Source organism: Podarcis cretensis (genome assembly GCF_951804945.1).
Source record: "Podarcis cretensis genome assembly, chromosome: Z".
Classification (NCBI taxonomy): Eukaryota; Metazoa; Chordata; class Lepidosauria; order Squamata; family Lacertidae; genus Podarcis; species Podarcis cretensis.
Window position 1 is genome coordinate 3,978,819 of NC_137184.1, and position 14,821 is coordinate 3,993,639.

Consider the following 14,821-nt stretch of genomic DNA (forward strand, 5'->3'; position numbering starts at 1 on the left):
TAAAAGTGCTCCAGAGGTACCCTCCCTCCTTTTTTTTGCAACATACGTATGTGCAATACATATATTTGCAAAAAAATTGAGGCAGCATTTATATCTACAACCATGGAACGATTCTATGTTATGTACCTATATATACATATATAATTTAAAGCCTTCCTTCGACTTGCAACTTTCCCAAGCGCTCTCCCGCGTGTCTACACTAGAGGGCAGAAAAGAGCAGCAGCTGCACGGAGCTGCTTTTGGTTTGGTTTGTTTTTTAACTCCAAAAACCCACCCCAAACCTTTTTTTCCTTCACTGCTCCAAATCTTCCTTTTTCCTCTTTCCAAAGTCCAGAGGCGAGTTCCTTGTGGCGGAAGAACACCGGTATCTGCATCTGCAAAAGCAGAAAGCGTCTCCACTCGTGCGCGCCTGCTCTACCGCCACCAGGCAATAGCTGAGCAAAGTCCCTGTGCCTAGAGGTCGGGAAGGAAAGAAAGAGGGGGGATCGTATACCCCCCCCCCACAACTGAGATTTCTTTTTTTTTTTTAAGAGGGTGGGTGCGAGGGAGAGAAAGGAGACGCGTGTCGGGATCCCATTCTAAGGCTGCAGCGGCGGCGGCGGCGACACCCGCGTCCGGCGATCATGCGGGCGCTTCGCTTCCCAATGTGCCGTTTCGTCTCTCCTTCCTCCCCTCCTTTTTTCCCAAGGCACCCGCGATCGGAGACTTAAATGGGATTTAAAAGTCCTGCTCCTCCGCCAGCGACCAAGGGACTGCAGCGAAGAGCGCGAGCGCAACGGGAACGAGGCGAAAGGGGATCTCTGGGGCTGCGGAGCTGAAGAGCCCCGTCCGAGGGAGGGAGGGTGGGAGGAGGGCGGGCAGGCAGGCAGGCGGGGGGTTCGAGGGGAAAAGGATGCGCCCCCAAGGCAGCTTTCTGAGGGATCGCAGCGAAACAATGCACTAAAACGTGATGAAGCTGGAATTAGCACCGCTCTCCAAACTCAAAGCAGCGGCGGCCGCAGCAGCAGCAGCGAGCAGGGGGTGAGTAGAAAGGCTGGAGGTGAGAATGGTAGGGGCACGAGTGCTTCTGCTGTGTGTGTGTGTGGCAACCCCCCCCCGCGCGCCCCCCTGCAGCAGAATTTGCTCCCAAACGCAGCGAGGCTGGTTCTTAAACCACCTTAAAAAAAAGAAAAAGTAAATGGAGGATTGTACCTTGCCCAATGGTGCAGTTAGATAATTTTATTTATTTGATTTAGTAGAATCTTAGAATTGCAGAGTTGGAAGGGACCCCCCTGGGTCATCTAGTCCAACCCCTGCAAAGAAGGAACCTCAGCTAAAGCATCCATGGCAGATGGCCATCCAACCTCTTCTTAGAAACCTCCAAGGAAGGAGAGTCCACCACTTTCTGAAGGAAACCATTCCACTGCTGAACTGCTCCTAGCATCAAAAACTTCTTCCTGATGTTTAGTCTCCTTTCTTGAAAGTTGAAGTAACTGGTTTGGGACCTGCCGTTCTGAGCTGCAGAAAACAAGCGTGCTCTATCTACCATGTGATAGGCCTTCAAGTATTTAAAGATGGTATCATATCTCCTCTTTACCAGGCTAAACATACCCAATTCCATCAACTGTTCCTCATAAGGCTTGGTTTCCAGACCCTTGATCATCTTGGTTGCCCTCCTCTGCACACGTTCCAATATCATTCTTAAATTGTGGTGCCCAGAAATGGACACACTGCTCCAGGTGTGGTCTGACCAAGGTAGAAGAGAGCATGATTATTACTTCCCTTGATGCAGCCTAAAATAACATTCACCTTTTTTACTGCTGCAACACACTGTTGAGTCTCATGACTTCATAGGGGAAGAGGTGTAGCACAGTGATGGAGCATCATCCCCACCTTTTCTGGGTCAAGCTGGGAAAAACCCCTCCCTGCCTTTTCAGCCAGTCTAGGTAATGCTGACCTTAACAGACCAATAGTCTGATTTGGTGTTAGGCAGCACCCTATATTGTTCCTCTTTAATTCAGCCCCTTATACAGAACCACGAGGACTGGAATCTATTCATGTTCATGGGGAGGGATTTATGGGAAGAGCATCTGCTCTGCATTGCCGAGGGTTCCAGGTTTGATCTCCAATGGCCTCTCCAGGTATGGCTGGGAATGTCCCCTGCCCAGAACCCAGGGCAGCTGCTGCCAGTCAGTGTTGGCAACACTGAGCTATACGGACCAATGGTCTGACTCAGTATGAGGCAGCTTCTTATGTTCCTGTGTCACTTCATTTCAATTATGAATTGCTTCCCAGTAAAGGTATAGGGACCCCTGACCATTAGGTCCAGTTGTGGCCGACTCTGGGGTTGCTGCGCTCATCTCGCTTTATTGCCTAAGGGAGCCGGCGTACAGCTTCCGGGTCATGCGGCCAGCATGACTAAGCCGCTTCTGGAGAACCAGAGGAGTGCACGGAAACCCCGTTTACCTTCCCGCTGGAGTGGTACCTATTGATCTACTTGCACTTTTACGTGCTTTCGAACTGCTAGGTGGGTAGGAGTTGGGACCAAGCAACGGGAGCTCACCCCGTCACGGGGATTCAAACCGCCGACCTTCTGATCGGCAAGTCTTGGGCTCAGTGGTTTAACCCACAGCGCCACCCACGTCCCTATTAAACATTAATGCTTCCCATTAAACATCACCAAATGATTAAAACACACATGAACTATTATAACATCACACACACACACAACACACACACGTATATACCATTATACACATACATACACTTGCATGCACACATATATACAATATGTATATATAAATCATACAAATTTCAAATTCATTTCAGGTACAGGTTGGGACTAAAAGGAAACCCCACTTTAAAAAGTGGAGACTGTAGACTGAATGGCCCACCCACCAACCGTCTTTAGATGGTGGTGTGCATTAGATGTGATAAGCCATCCCTGCTTATGCTTAGGGAACTTGCAGCTTGTTCTTTGCCCCTGAAGACCCCAAAGACCCACTCTTCCCATAAGACAATCTGAAGCAAGCGAGGGAAAAAAGAAAGCAGGCTGCAAGAGCTGTAAGTTCCTCAGGTCTAGAGTATAAAATTTCCTAACTGTAGTTCTCATCAGAGATGCAAGATCTGAGGATAAGGAGATCTCTTTCTCTATCTGATCAAGGAGAGTGGCACTATCAGAATAGGCACAGGTCTGGTCTCCTGCCTGGCAGAATGAACAATCCTGAAGTAAACAAACCAATACGCATTGCCCTCCAATGGTGGGTTCCCCTCCTAATGCCATTTGAAGCAAAGTACATTTCCATCTTAATGGGACAGAGGCAGGTCAGACCATCAAACATCTGAGAGCCTCAAATGACCTAACTGTATCCCTGACCAAGGAACAGGCAGAGAGGTGTGATATCTGGCCATGGGAGGGGTGTGTGTGTTGACATGTAAGGGTATGTAGTTTTAGTGTACTTTGGGGAAAATCTGCTTTGGCTAAGGGCAAAAAGGAGTGATTTTTTTTAAAAAAACACCAACTGCTCCCAGGCAGGACTGTCAGAAGATTGAAATGCAAAGGTCTGGAAAAGGTTGATGGAAGGTGTATGTATGTGTGTGTGTTATACTGTCTACTTTGGTGGAGGAGGAAAGAGGGAGATGTAAGAACCTGGAATGGGTGGGCGGGCAGTGAACTTATTTAAAAGGCCTTTCTTAGCTCCCTGAGATGAGATGAAGGAAGGAAGGAAGGATTCCTGAATTATTAAGATGACTTTTGTCTATGTGAGAATGTGGTACAGGGATTGTGCCCTCTTCTTTTGAGTTGCTCATCATTGGCAAAAAAACAGTAACTAATAATAGTTTTCTGCATCAGAAGGTTGTGTTCATGTACCTTCATCTCCCGTCAGGAGGTGGGGGCAGGGACAGGTAGCAAAGCGTTAAACCTCACAGTCACCTAGGCAGCAATCCTAAGCATGGATCCTGGGCCTGTGATGCAGAAGTGCTGGGGAGGGGAAGGATTAGATGTGCAAGAAGACCTCTTGCTTTCAGAATCTATAACATCCCTTCCCCAAAATGTGTCATGCTTCCTGGAGACATATGCTTTGCATGCAGAAGGTCACGGGTTCAGTCTCCAACATCTTCAGGTGGGTCTGGCAGTGTCTGCTGCAGAGCTGCTGCCAGTCAGTGTAGACAGTATTGAGTTGGTTGAACCAATGGTCAAACTTAGTATAACTTCCTGTTGTTCATTAGGAGTATCTATAGCTTAGCGGCAAAGAGCATGCTTTGCAATCAGAAGGTCCCACTGTCCCATGTTCAACCTCTGGCGGGGAAAAACTTGGCCTGAGATGCTGGAGAGCTGCTGCCAATCAGAGTCAGGGGGCAATGCTGGTTGCGGTGGAGCAAAACTCAGTGCTGGAGTATTTGCTTTGCAGGTGGAAGGTCCAAAGTTCAGCCTCCAGTTATGAGACCCTCCTCACTGAGGAGCTATTGGCCACAGTTGTCCAGGCTTCACCAGCACTCTTAAGGTCTTTTGGACTCCAGTTCCCATCACACCTGAGCACTGGCCATTCTGGACAGATTTCACGGGAGTTGCAGTCCAACATCTTGACGGCACCAGGTGGAAAAGGGCAGCAGCAAACTATTGCAGGATGGCTCAATCGTATGCTCAGCAGAAACTGGAACACAGAACACTGTCTTACACCAAGTCAGACAACGAGTGCATTTAGCTCAGCACTGTCTACAGACCTCAGCAGCTGCCCAGAGTCTTCTCAGGCAGGGATTTCCGCTCTGGAGGTGCCAGGGATTGAACCTGGCACCTTCTACATGCAATGTAGGTGCTCTGCCACTCAGATAATACTGAACTGTTGCACTTCCCCCAAGCATAAAGCATTCCAGCCCCCTGTTTTGAATTAATTAGGAGCTAAGGAAGCTGCCTTCTACTAAGCAAACCATTGATCTATTGAGGTCAGTGTCAACTACCCTGACCAACAGCGACTCTTCAGGTTCAGGATTGAACCTGGGATCTTCTGCATGCAAAGCAGGTGCTCTGCTCCTGAGCTGTGGGCCTTCTCTTCTAAGGGAGTGTGCAAGTGAAGTACCTCTTATTGAGACAGAGAGTGCTGCTAGTTAAAAGAGATCAGGTAGCAAAGCAACTTTTGCCTGAGACCTTGGAGAGCTGCTACTAGTCTGAGTAGTAGATGACAGCCTGGCCTGGTGTAACATAGCTTCCGATATCTGCATGCTCTGGTTACGTCCTCAGCACAAGCTAATCTTTAAATGCATATTTGGCAGATTGTGTGAGTCTGCCTATGACTGACTCTGCAGAAAAGTAGTGGTGGTGGGGAAGAGAGAGAAAGAGAGAGAAAGATTTCTGTTTTGCCCAGACTTTGCTTCAGCATGTCTGAAAGCCTCGGAACGGCTCCTCCTTTTTGCCCAGGTATACCTGCCTGCCATCTCTGTTGGGTTTTCTCCCCCAGGAGCTAGGCGTTTGCTTTTTGCAGGGGAAACACCTGCTTGGCTTTAGAGCTGGCTCTGAATCGGAGAGGTGGATGATTGCAGCTTTCAGGGGGAAGAGAGAAGTGGAAAGGGACTGAGCTGGAAAAGGGAAGCCTAAGATTTATCAACAGGAAGGGGAAGAGAGACCAAGTGTGCGCACGAGAGAGAGAGAGAGAGAGAGAGCGCGCGCAGGTGGATGGTTGGCATTATGGGGAAACGTATACATGTAAAGCTGCCTTATACAGAGCCAGACCCATTGGTTCATCAAACCCAGCGCTGGCTTTCCAGAGTTTCAGGCTGAAGTCATTTCCAGCCAGGAATTGAGCTTGAGATCTTCTGCATGCTCTTTGCCTAACAATAAAAATAATGTTTCAATATATGGAATTGATGAACCAGGAGATAGAATGGAAAATTAAGCAAATGAGACAGAGGACATTTGAATCAGCGGATAAATGTGGCAAACTTCTAGCATGGCAATTGAAGAAGAGACAGAAACTAAATACAGTCACAAGCCTGGAGGTGGATGGAAAGAACATTTTTAAACCAAATGAGATTAGTAATTGTTTTCAGAGTTATTTCAGGAGATTATATGCACAAGGGCCGGAAAATGAAGGAGATATGGAAGATTTTCTTAAGAAATATGGATTACAAAAAATTTCGCAACAAAGTATGTTGATCTTAAATGAGAAAATAACAGACCAAGAAGTGGAGGGTGCCATTCAAAATATGCAACTAGGGAAATCTCCAGGACCAGATGGACTAACCTCCAGATATTATAAAGCATTGAAAGAATGGTTAGTACAGCCGCTTAAGGAGGTTTGTAACGAAATATTAGAGGGGAAAAAGGCACCTGAATCGTGGAAAGAAGCTTTCATCACACTTATACCAAAGACTGAAACTGAAAAAAACCAGATCAAGAATTACCGCCCTATATCATTACTTAATGTGGATTACAAAATATTTGCTGATATTTTAGCAAAAAGACTGAAGAGGGTTTTAATGGAGGAGATTCATAAGGACCAGGCAGGCTTTCTCCCAGGAAGACACTTATCAGATAATGTAAGGAACATAATTGATATTATGGAACTGCTAACTGTAAATATTAACACGAAGGCAGTCCTGATTTTTGTGGACGCGGAGAAAGCCTTTGATAATATCTCTTGGAAGTTTATGAAGAAGAATCTCCATGGGATGGGGGTAGGTCAAAGGTTTGAAAATGGTATAAGTGCAATATATTCTGAACAAAAGGCTAAGTTAATAGTAAACAATGTGGTTACTGACGAACTTTCCATACAAAAAGGGACACGGCAGGGGTGCCCGATATCCCCATTACTTTTTATATCAGTCCTGGAGGTTTTGTTGAACATGATCAGGGGGGACCAGCTGGTAAAAGGAGTTCAGGTCGGAGCTAAACATTATAAATTGAAGGCATTTGCAGATGACCTAGTATTGACTTTACAAGAGCCAGACACTAGTACAAAAAGAGTTTTAGAGTTAATTCAATTTTTTGGTCAGGTGGCAGGATTTAAGTTGAACAAACTAAAAACTAAAGTTCTGGAAAAAAACTTAACAAATGCTGAAAGAGAGAGATTCCAAAATGAAACTGGGTTAATGGTGGTAAAGAAAGTAAAATACTTGGGGATTAACATGACATCTAAAAATGTGAACTTATTTAAAGACAACTATGATAAATATTGGACAGAGGTAAAGAAAGATCTAGAAATATGGTCGAATTTGAAGCTTTCCTTGTTAGCCCGAATTGCAGCGATCAAAATGAATGTATTGCCTAGAATGTTATTTTTGTTTCAGACATTACAAATTGTGGACAAACTAGACTGTTTCAAGAAGTGGCAGAAAGATATATCTAAATTTATCTGGCAGGGCAAAAAGCCCAGAATAAAATTTAAGATACTTACTGATGTAAAAGAAAGAGGGGGGTTTGCCCTGCCGGATTTGAGACTGTACTATGAATCGGCAGCTTTCTGCTGGTTGAAAGATTGGCTACTTCTTGAGAATGCAGATATTCTGGATTTGGAAGGATTTGACAATAGGTTTGGTTGGCATGCATATTTATGGTATGACAAGGTTAAAGTTCACAAGGGTTTCAAAAACCATATTGTTAGGAAAGCATTATTATAATGTTTGGATTCGGTACAAGGATTTGTTGGAAAATAAAACTCCTAGGTGGTTATCACCTATGGAGGCTAAGGAGGTGAAGAAACTTAACATGGAATCCAAATGGCCGAAATATTCTGAAATTTTAGAACAAGAAAGTGGTGAATTTAAACTACAGAGTTTTGAGAAATTAAAGCCCAAGGTGCGAGATTGGCTTCATTATTACCAAATAATGGAAATTTTTAAACAAGACAGGAAAATTGGCTTCTAGGTGGAGAAATCGAAATTGGAAACAGAACTGTTAGAACCCAATACTAAGAATGTATCAAGAATGTACAATTTGTTGCTGAAGTGGAATACAATAGATGAGACAGTTAAATCAGCCATGATTAAATGGGCACAGGACATTGGTCATGACATTATGTTTGTTGACTGGGAACAGTTATGGACCACCGGTATTAAATTCACGGCATGTAATGCCCTAAGAGAAAATATTATGAAAATGATTTACAGGTGGTACATGACCCCAGTCAAACTTGCGAAGATTTATCATCTGCCCAATAATAAATGTTGGAAATGTAATGAGACTGAAGGTACCTTCTTTCACCTTTGGTGGACCTGCCCAAAGATTAAAGCCTTTTGGGAAATGATTTATAATGAAATTAAGAAGGTACTTAAATGTACTTTTCATAAGAAACCAGAGGCATTTCTCTTGGGCATGGTCGGCCAATTGGTGTCAAGGAAGGATAGGACTTTTTTTATGTACGCCACTACAGCAGCAAGGATCCTTCTAGCAAAGTATTGGAAGACACAAGAACTCCCCACACTGGAAGAATGGCAGACGAAAGTGATTGACTTTATGGGATTGGCAGAAATGACTGGCAGAATCCGCGACCAAGAGAAAGAGACAGTGGAGGAAGACTGGAAGAAATTTAAAGCTTATCTTAAGAACTGTTATAATATTGATGAGTGTTAAAATGTCAAGGGGAAGGAAGATGCAGAATTACAGCTGAAAATGTTTGATGATTTAAGGTGAAATGGAGAAAGATAACAAATTTAAATTTAATTGGCTAAAATGGTTGCTGAAAAATTGTAAAATAAGGATGTAAAAAGGGTGAGGTATGGGGAAGTCCGAGAAAGGAGGCTTATGAAAATGAGGTTAAGAACTTATATTTGTGTGTTTGTTTGTATTTGTCGATGTGTTTTTATGTTGTTGTGGTTGTTTTGTTTTAAAATTGGAAAACTAATAAAAATTATTATAAAAAACAATAAAAATAATGTTTCAGCTTATCCAGAGCTAGAGCACCACCACCTGATATTTATATTTTTGCTTCTTAACAGCAAGGCAGTCTCTAAGTGGTTTTCAAGCATTATAATAGATATTGATATAACTAAAAAGAAGCAAGCCTGCAATAGCAAATAAAACAGTAGCTCCCTCCCCTGCCGCCAAGCAAAAAACAGAAGGAAACCTAAGAGCACATTTAGAAAACATCTTTAAGGGTCAGGCATTGCCACCCCCTTCACCCTCTCTCTTGCCAAGGCACATGTTGACTGATGGCTGCTGTGGCTTTGTTGGAAGGCCTTCAGAACCCAACACCTAGGTAGGCAATTGCAGAGGTCCCTGGTGGCAAATGGGGCACAGCCCGACCATCCCCCGTCTCCCCTCAGTAATGCATTGGTCACTCAGACCTGTAACATATCAGCTCTTAAGTGCACGGCCAGCTGGTCATCTGTGACCTCCAGAACCATGTTTGTAAGCATGGGTGGGAGCATGGAGGTGTGTGTGTTGGGAAGGGGCAGGGAGGATAAACCAGTGATGGGGAACCTCTGACCCATGGACTTATTTGGGCTCAACCTGTCCTTCATCTGGTGTCATATACAAGCCAAAACACTGGGCCAAAAGTTTGTAAGCACCAACAACCAGCAAGTCACCCACGTGCCAAACCTGGCAGTGTGTGTGTGTGTGTGTGTGTGTGTGTGTGTGTGTGTGTAAGAGAATAACTTAGCCTGCTGGCTGCATCCAGCCCCCACCTTCCCACTAGCTGGGAAGCAAGCATTTCTTATAAGACAAGGAAACTGTGGCCTGCCTGATGTCACTGGTAGCCCCTTCAGCATGGCCAGTGGTCTACACCTAGAGGGCTGTGCGCTCAGCAAACCTAATAAAAGGAAAAATATAAACAAGGAAAACCCCGTTTTGAAAGTTTGCCCCTGTCAGTTACAGGCCTGATAATTGAAAGCTGGGTTTGCTTTTTCCATGGAAATGGGGAGAGGAGGGGGGGTGTTGCCAGTGTTTTCCTGGAAGCAGGTTCTCTCTCCCCTCCCTCTCACACTTTTCCTGTGATGTTGTGACTCTCCTTCATGTTTCAGGCTCAAATGCTGCTGGCTGCCTACAACCAATGTAAACCAGCCAATGTGCTCCTATGGGAAGGTTGTGGATCACTGTGTGCCAATAGAATCCTGGTTAATTTATTGCCTTTTTTGTTACAGGCTCAGCTTGCTAACCTTATTCTCCTTTTCTTTAGCTGGTGACCTGTTGCTGCAAGTTTCTATCTGAAGATATTTTGAAACTGAAGTAATTTTTGTGTTTCCTTCTTCTTAGGGGATTCCCTTTTCTCTGGACCGTTTTCTATTTCACCTGTTTCCTAGGATTCACACAGGGAGGTCCTGAAGGTAAATTTCAATTTTGAGAGTCCTTTCCCACCCACTTTGGTAGCGGGTTGGTGGCTGAGGAGAAATCTTTTATCAAGCAAACCATTGATTGCTTTTCTGCTTGAAGCACTCAAGGCAAAGTAGAAAACATAAAAGCAGGGGTGGGCACCCTCTGTCCTCTGATCTGCGCCTTGAGAACGCCACTCTTCCAACTTCCTCTTCAGCTCTATGTACTTTTCAAGAGGAAAAAACATGGCCACCTAAACAACCAAGGGTACCATAGCTTTCACAGGCACCATTTTAGCGACCCCTGGTTTAACAAGGAATTCCTACCTGGTTGTGCTTCTGTGTGCCACAGAACACTTGCTACTCCTGTGTAGGGGAATGAGTGTACAGGGAGAGGAGCAGGGCTACCCTTTCAGCCATCCCCGAGTGCATCTGCTTTCCCCACATCCATATGTTTTAGAAGAACAAAACCCAGCATGTGAGCTGCTGTTCTTGAGTAGGGGGGGTAGCCCAATCAGGACACACAACCAGGTGTTTCAGTTGCATGGAGCTCCTACTTGTGAGCCAAAGCTCAGATATTAAGTTTTCTTCACACACAACTGCAGCCAACACGTCACTGTGAGAGAAAGATATGATGCACGGGGCAGCAGTTAAAGCAGAACCATGCTTTTCTCTCACATGAATAGGGATAAAGATGTCCAGCAATGTGCAGTGCCTTGATACATGGTAATGGTTAGAGTAGTGGCTTGTGTATTAGGGGGAAAAGAAGATGGAAGAGGACAAAAATTTGAACAAAATTTGTAGCTTCTAACAAGTATGGGTTGTATCCAGTGTTAGATCTACTCAGGGTAGACTTGTTGAAATTAACATACATGTCTAACTTAGGTTCATTAATTTCAGTGGCTCTACTTAGTTGGATACAACCCTGTATTCATCAGTAAATTTAGAAATAATTGCCATTTAAATAGATATGCAATGTGTTTTACCCTAGTGGGAGAGGCTGTGTCCAGGTGACCCCAGTGCCACCTCAGTCTGCTGCCCAGGTGCTACGGTTGCTGGGAAACTTTGTGGCCCTTGCTGCTGCTTCTGATGATTCTTTACCTTTATGTTGGGCTTAGGCTGGTGAGTCCTTCAGAGGATGCCTTCAAATAGAGGGCCATCCTCTAAAGCAGGCTGTGTGGCCACCCTACTTATGGGGTGGATTAAGTTGGAAAAGGCATAGTGTGCTATTGTACTAATACTGTGCATGGCTTTCTCCAGATATCCACTAGAGGTGAAAGTTACCCACTTTCCCCTCACCAGATAATTATGTTCGGTAGGGTTGGGATGCTCGGTGGTTAGAAATGGAGGAAGTCTGCTGCATATGTATACAAGCTCACCTTGCACCTGCAAGGTCTTCTTGGACTCTTGCCCTGCGAAAAAGAATCTGATAGTAATGTGCAGCTGGGACAACTCATCTTTGATTGAACCATAACTTAGTTGACAACACATCAAGTAGTTGAAGGCTGGTGGTGTTAGGATGCTGCCTTGTGTCATTTCAGACCATTGGTCTATCTAGCTCAGTATTGTCTACACTGACTGGCAGTGGCTCTCCAGGGTTTCACACCTAGGACTCCCCCTATTCTACTTGTAGATGCCAGGGATTGAACATGGGAGTTTCTGCATGCAAAGCACATGCTCTGCCACTGAATGATGGCCTTCCTGCCTGCTGCTGGTTCTGCATTGTTTACAGGTGGTTGTACTTGAATTGATGGTCGTGACTTGCACTTAATGTTCTTATTGGTGCATCCCATATCTATTATCATTATCATTAACACTGCTCAGAGGTGAAGGCCTACTGAATTCAGTGGGCCCTATTCCCGGATAAGTGGGGTTAGAATGGCAGCATTGGGCTCTAAAATACTAATGAATGATGGTCTCCAATGGCTGCAAACCTCAAGCATCCCTCTATCCTTGCTCATCCATCACTCCTGAAGTTTGAACTAGAACTCAGGAGTGAGCAAACTTTATGCTTGCAGAATCTATCTTGTTTCATTTGTGCTAGAATCTCAAGATCCATCAAATTAAACCTGGTGCAAAAAATGTATACCGATGTTAGAATTAAGCAACTTTAAGCACAGAAATATGTTTTCAGTGGCAGATTTGAACAGACCTCATGGTCCTCCACTCCTGGTTCCCCTATTCATTTTGTCAACATAATTGAAAAAATGAGTCATTTTGTTGCTGTCATAGTTAAGCAATTGGACACTGGAAACTGACCAATCTACTGCAAATCATGCTGTGATCTCCCAGGAGATCCAGACATTCTTTCTTCTGCCTCACTCTGCGAAGTAGATGGTGTATAGGTCCTTCTCATCTTCCCATTAATGCAGGTCATTGCTTGGCCTCTTTGCTTGTCCTTCAGAACCATTTCCTCCTCTTTCCCTGCCTTCACTGAAGAGGGTTTATAATTCAGCAAACACATTCCATATGCCATATGGAATGGGTTTGCTGAGTTATGGAGGGAAGGAGTAGGAAAAATGCACTCTTTCTGCTACAAGAGAGAATGGGTTTTCTCCCATTCAAAGTGGCTGCAGGCTGAATATGTGGTTAGTGGGTCTTCTTGTTTCTGCTGCTGCTACATGTTCCACTTCCAAAATGTTAGGGGGTGTCAAGATTCAGCCCCAGTCTAGATCTCAAACCCCAGGTCTCCTCAAGGGGAGCCAGACTTGCCAGTCAGTGGTGGCTCTTTGCCATTGGGACTAGCATGGAGGAAGGCCCAAAAATAGGTGGAGCCAGACACAATGACAGGCAGAGCCAACTAATTCTAGTTTTGCTCCCATCCTCCTCCCTGTTGAGTTCTCCAAGGCTAAGAGAGAGGAAGCTGAAATGCAGAGCTGCCTCTTGAACTGGTTGTAGGTAAGAAGTCTGGTGAGTGGGGTCTAGCTGAGGGCAGACAGGTTGGTTGGGCAGTGTACCAGTTGCCCAAAGGAACCATTCTTCACTGCCTCCAGCAGGTCTCCACATTGAATCTGAGTTTCCCTGCTCCAGGACTGACATTCCCCTCCCCACAACCCAACAACCAGCTGCCTCGGTTCCTGCCCGGCTTTCAGACCTGCCCGTCTTGTGTCCCTGAAGGGCACAGAAGCAGAGGAAACAGTGAGCCACACAGGAGCATCAGAGCCACTTCCAAAGAGCCTGGCTAGCTGCATGCGAGGCTATTCAGGAGGAAGGGGAAATGCATGGAAGTACCTGCCCAGATCCGGGCCTGTAAGCCAGGAAGGGGTGGGACCCTCCAGTTCCTTTGTAAAATTCCCGGCTGAGCTGCTTCGTTGCTGAAGCAACAGCTTCCTTTCAAGTTGCTGTCCCTCCGCTGTAACGTAAAGGACCCCTGACCATTAGGTCCAGTCGTGGCCGACTCTGGAGTTGCGGCGCTCATCTCGCTTTACTGGCCGAGGAAGCTGGTGTATAGCTTCAGGTCATGTGGCCAGCATGACTAAGCCGCTTCTGGCGAACCAGAGCAGCGCACTGAAACGCCGTTTATCTTCCCACTGGAGTGGTACCTATTTATCTACTTGTACTTTGTCGTGCTTTTGAAATGCTAGGTGGGCAGGAGCAGGGACCGAGCAATGGGAGCTCACTCCGTCACGGGGATTCGAATCTCCAACCTTCCAATTGGCAAGCCCTATGCTCTGTGGTTTAGACCACAGCGCCACCCGTGTCCCATGTAAGAGGCAGTAACTGCCTCTAAATGCCAGATGCTGGGAATCACAAGTGGGGAGAGCTGCTGTTGCACTCAGGTGCTGCTTGCGGGGTTCCCTTAATGGGCATCTTGTTGGCCACTGTGATTGCAGGATGCCAGACTATTTATTTATTATTAATTTGAGTTATTACCCACCCTTCACCCTAAGACCCCAGAACAGATTACAACAATAAAACATGTAATTATAAAACAAATAAGCAATTGCAATTATTACATTAAAAAAATCAGTTCCATATATAAAACAGTTTAAAATAATTCCATGTGTAAGAGCAATGCGATTTCATATACAGATGTAGACTGGGGTGGTGATCTCAGCATATGTGGGTGGTTGGAAGAGAAAGGCGGAAGGGCCTTTGGCTTGATCCTGCAGGGCTCTGCTTATCTTCTTAAGGAGAGCATATGGACACAGTTATCTGTGCCTCAATAGTGGCCAGGCTGGATTACTGCAGTGTTGGGGATTCTAGTCTGTGGGCACCAAAGGGCCTACAGAGATCTGGCAGGACACCCATCAGGCCTGCTAATCTCCTTTGACCAGATTACAATTTATAATGGCAGTGTGAGGGTCTCCTCACTCCCCCAAGCGCTGCTCCTGCTGCCAGTGGCTGCTGGCCACAATGGCAGTACTCTAGTGATACCTCCTGAGGCAGCATGCCTCCAAATCCCAGTTACTGGGAATCACTAGCAGATACAGCAATATTGCACTGAGGTTCTGCTGGAGAACTTTCCACTGCAGCATCTGGTTTGCCCCTGTGAGAACAGGGTGGTGGAGTAGATGGGCTTTGGCCTGATCCAGCAGGACTCTTTTTGTGGTCTTAAGTTCCTTATCTTTGGAAACAGAGGTCATATTCACCCCAT

The 14,821-nt window shown here is 45.5% G+C and overlaps 1 protein-coding gene across 1 annotated transcript in view; it reads left to right on the forward strand.

Moving 5' to 3' along the window:
- The first annotated feature begins 884 nt into the window (after positions 1-884).
- COL27A1 (collagen type XXVII alpha 1 chain) overlaps positions 885-14,821 on the forward strand; it is a 256,481-nt gene continuing 242,544 nt past the window's right edge. The window contains exons 1-2 of the mRNA XM_079961848.1: positions 885-1,020; positions 10,169-10,239. Of these exons, the coding sequence (XP_079817974.1) occupies positions 950-1,020; positions 10,169-10,239 (142 nt within the window). The 5' untranslated portion in view covers positions 885-949. The remainder of the gene's footprint in view (positions 1,021-10,168; positions 10,240-14,821) is intronic.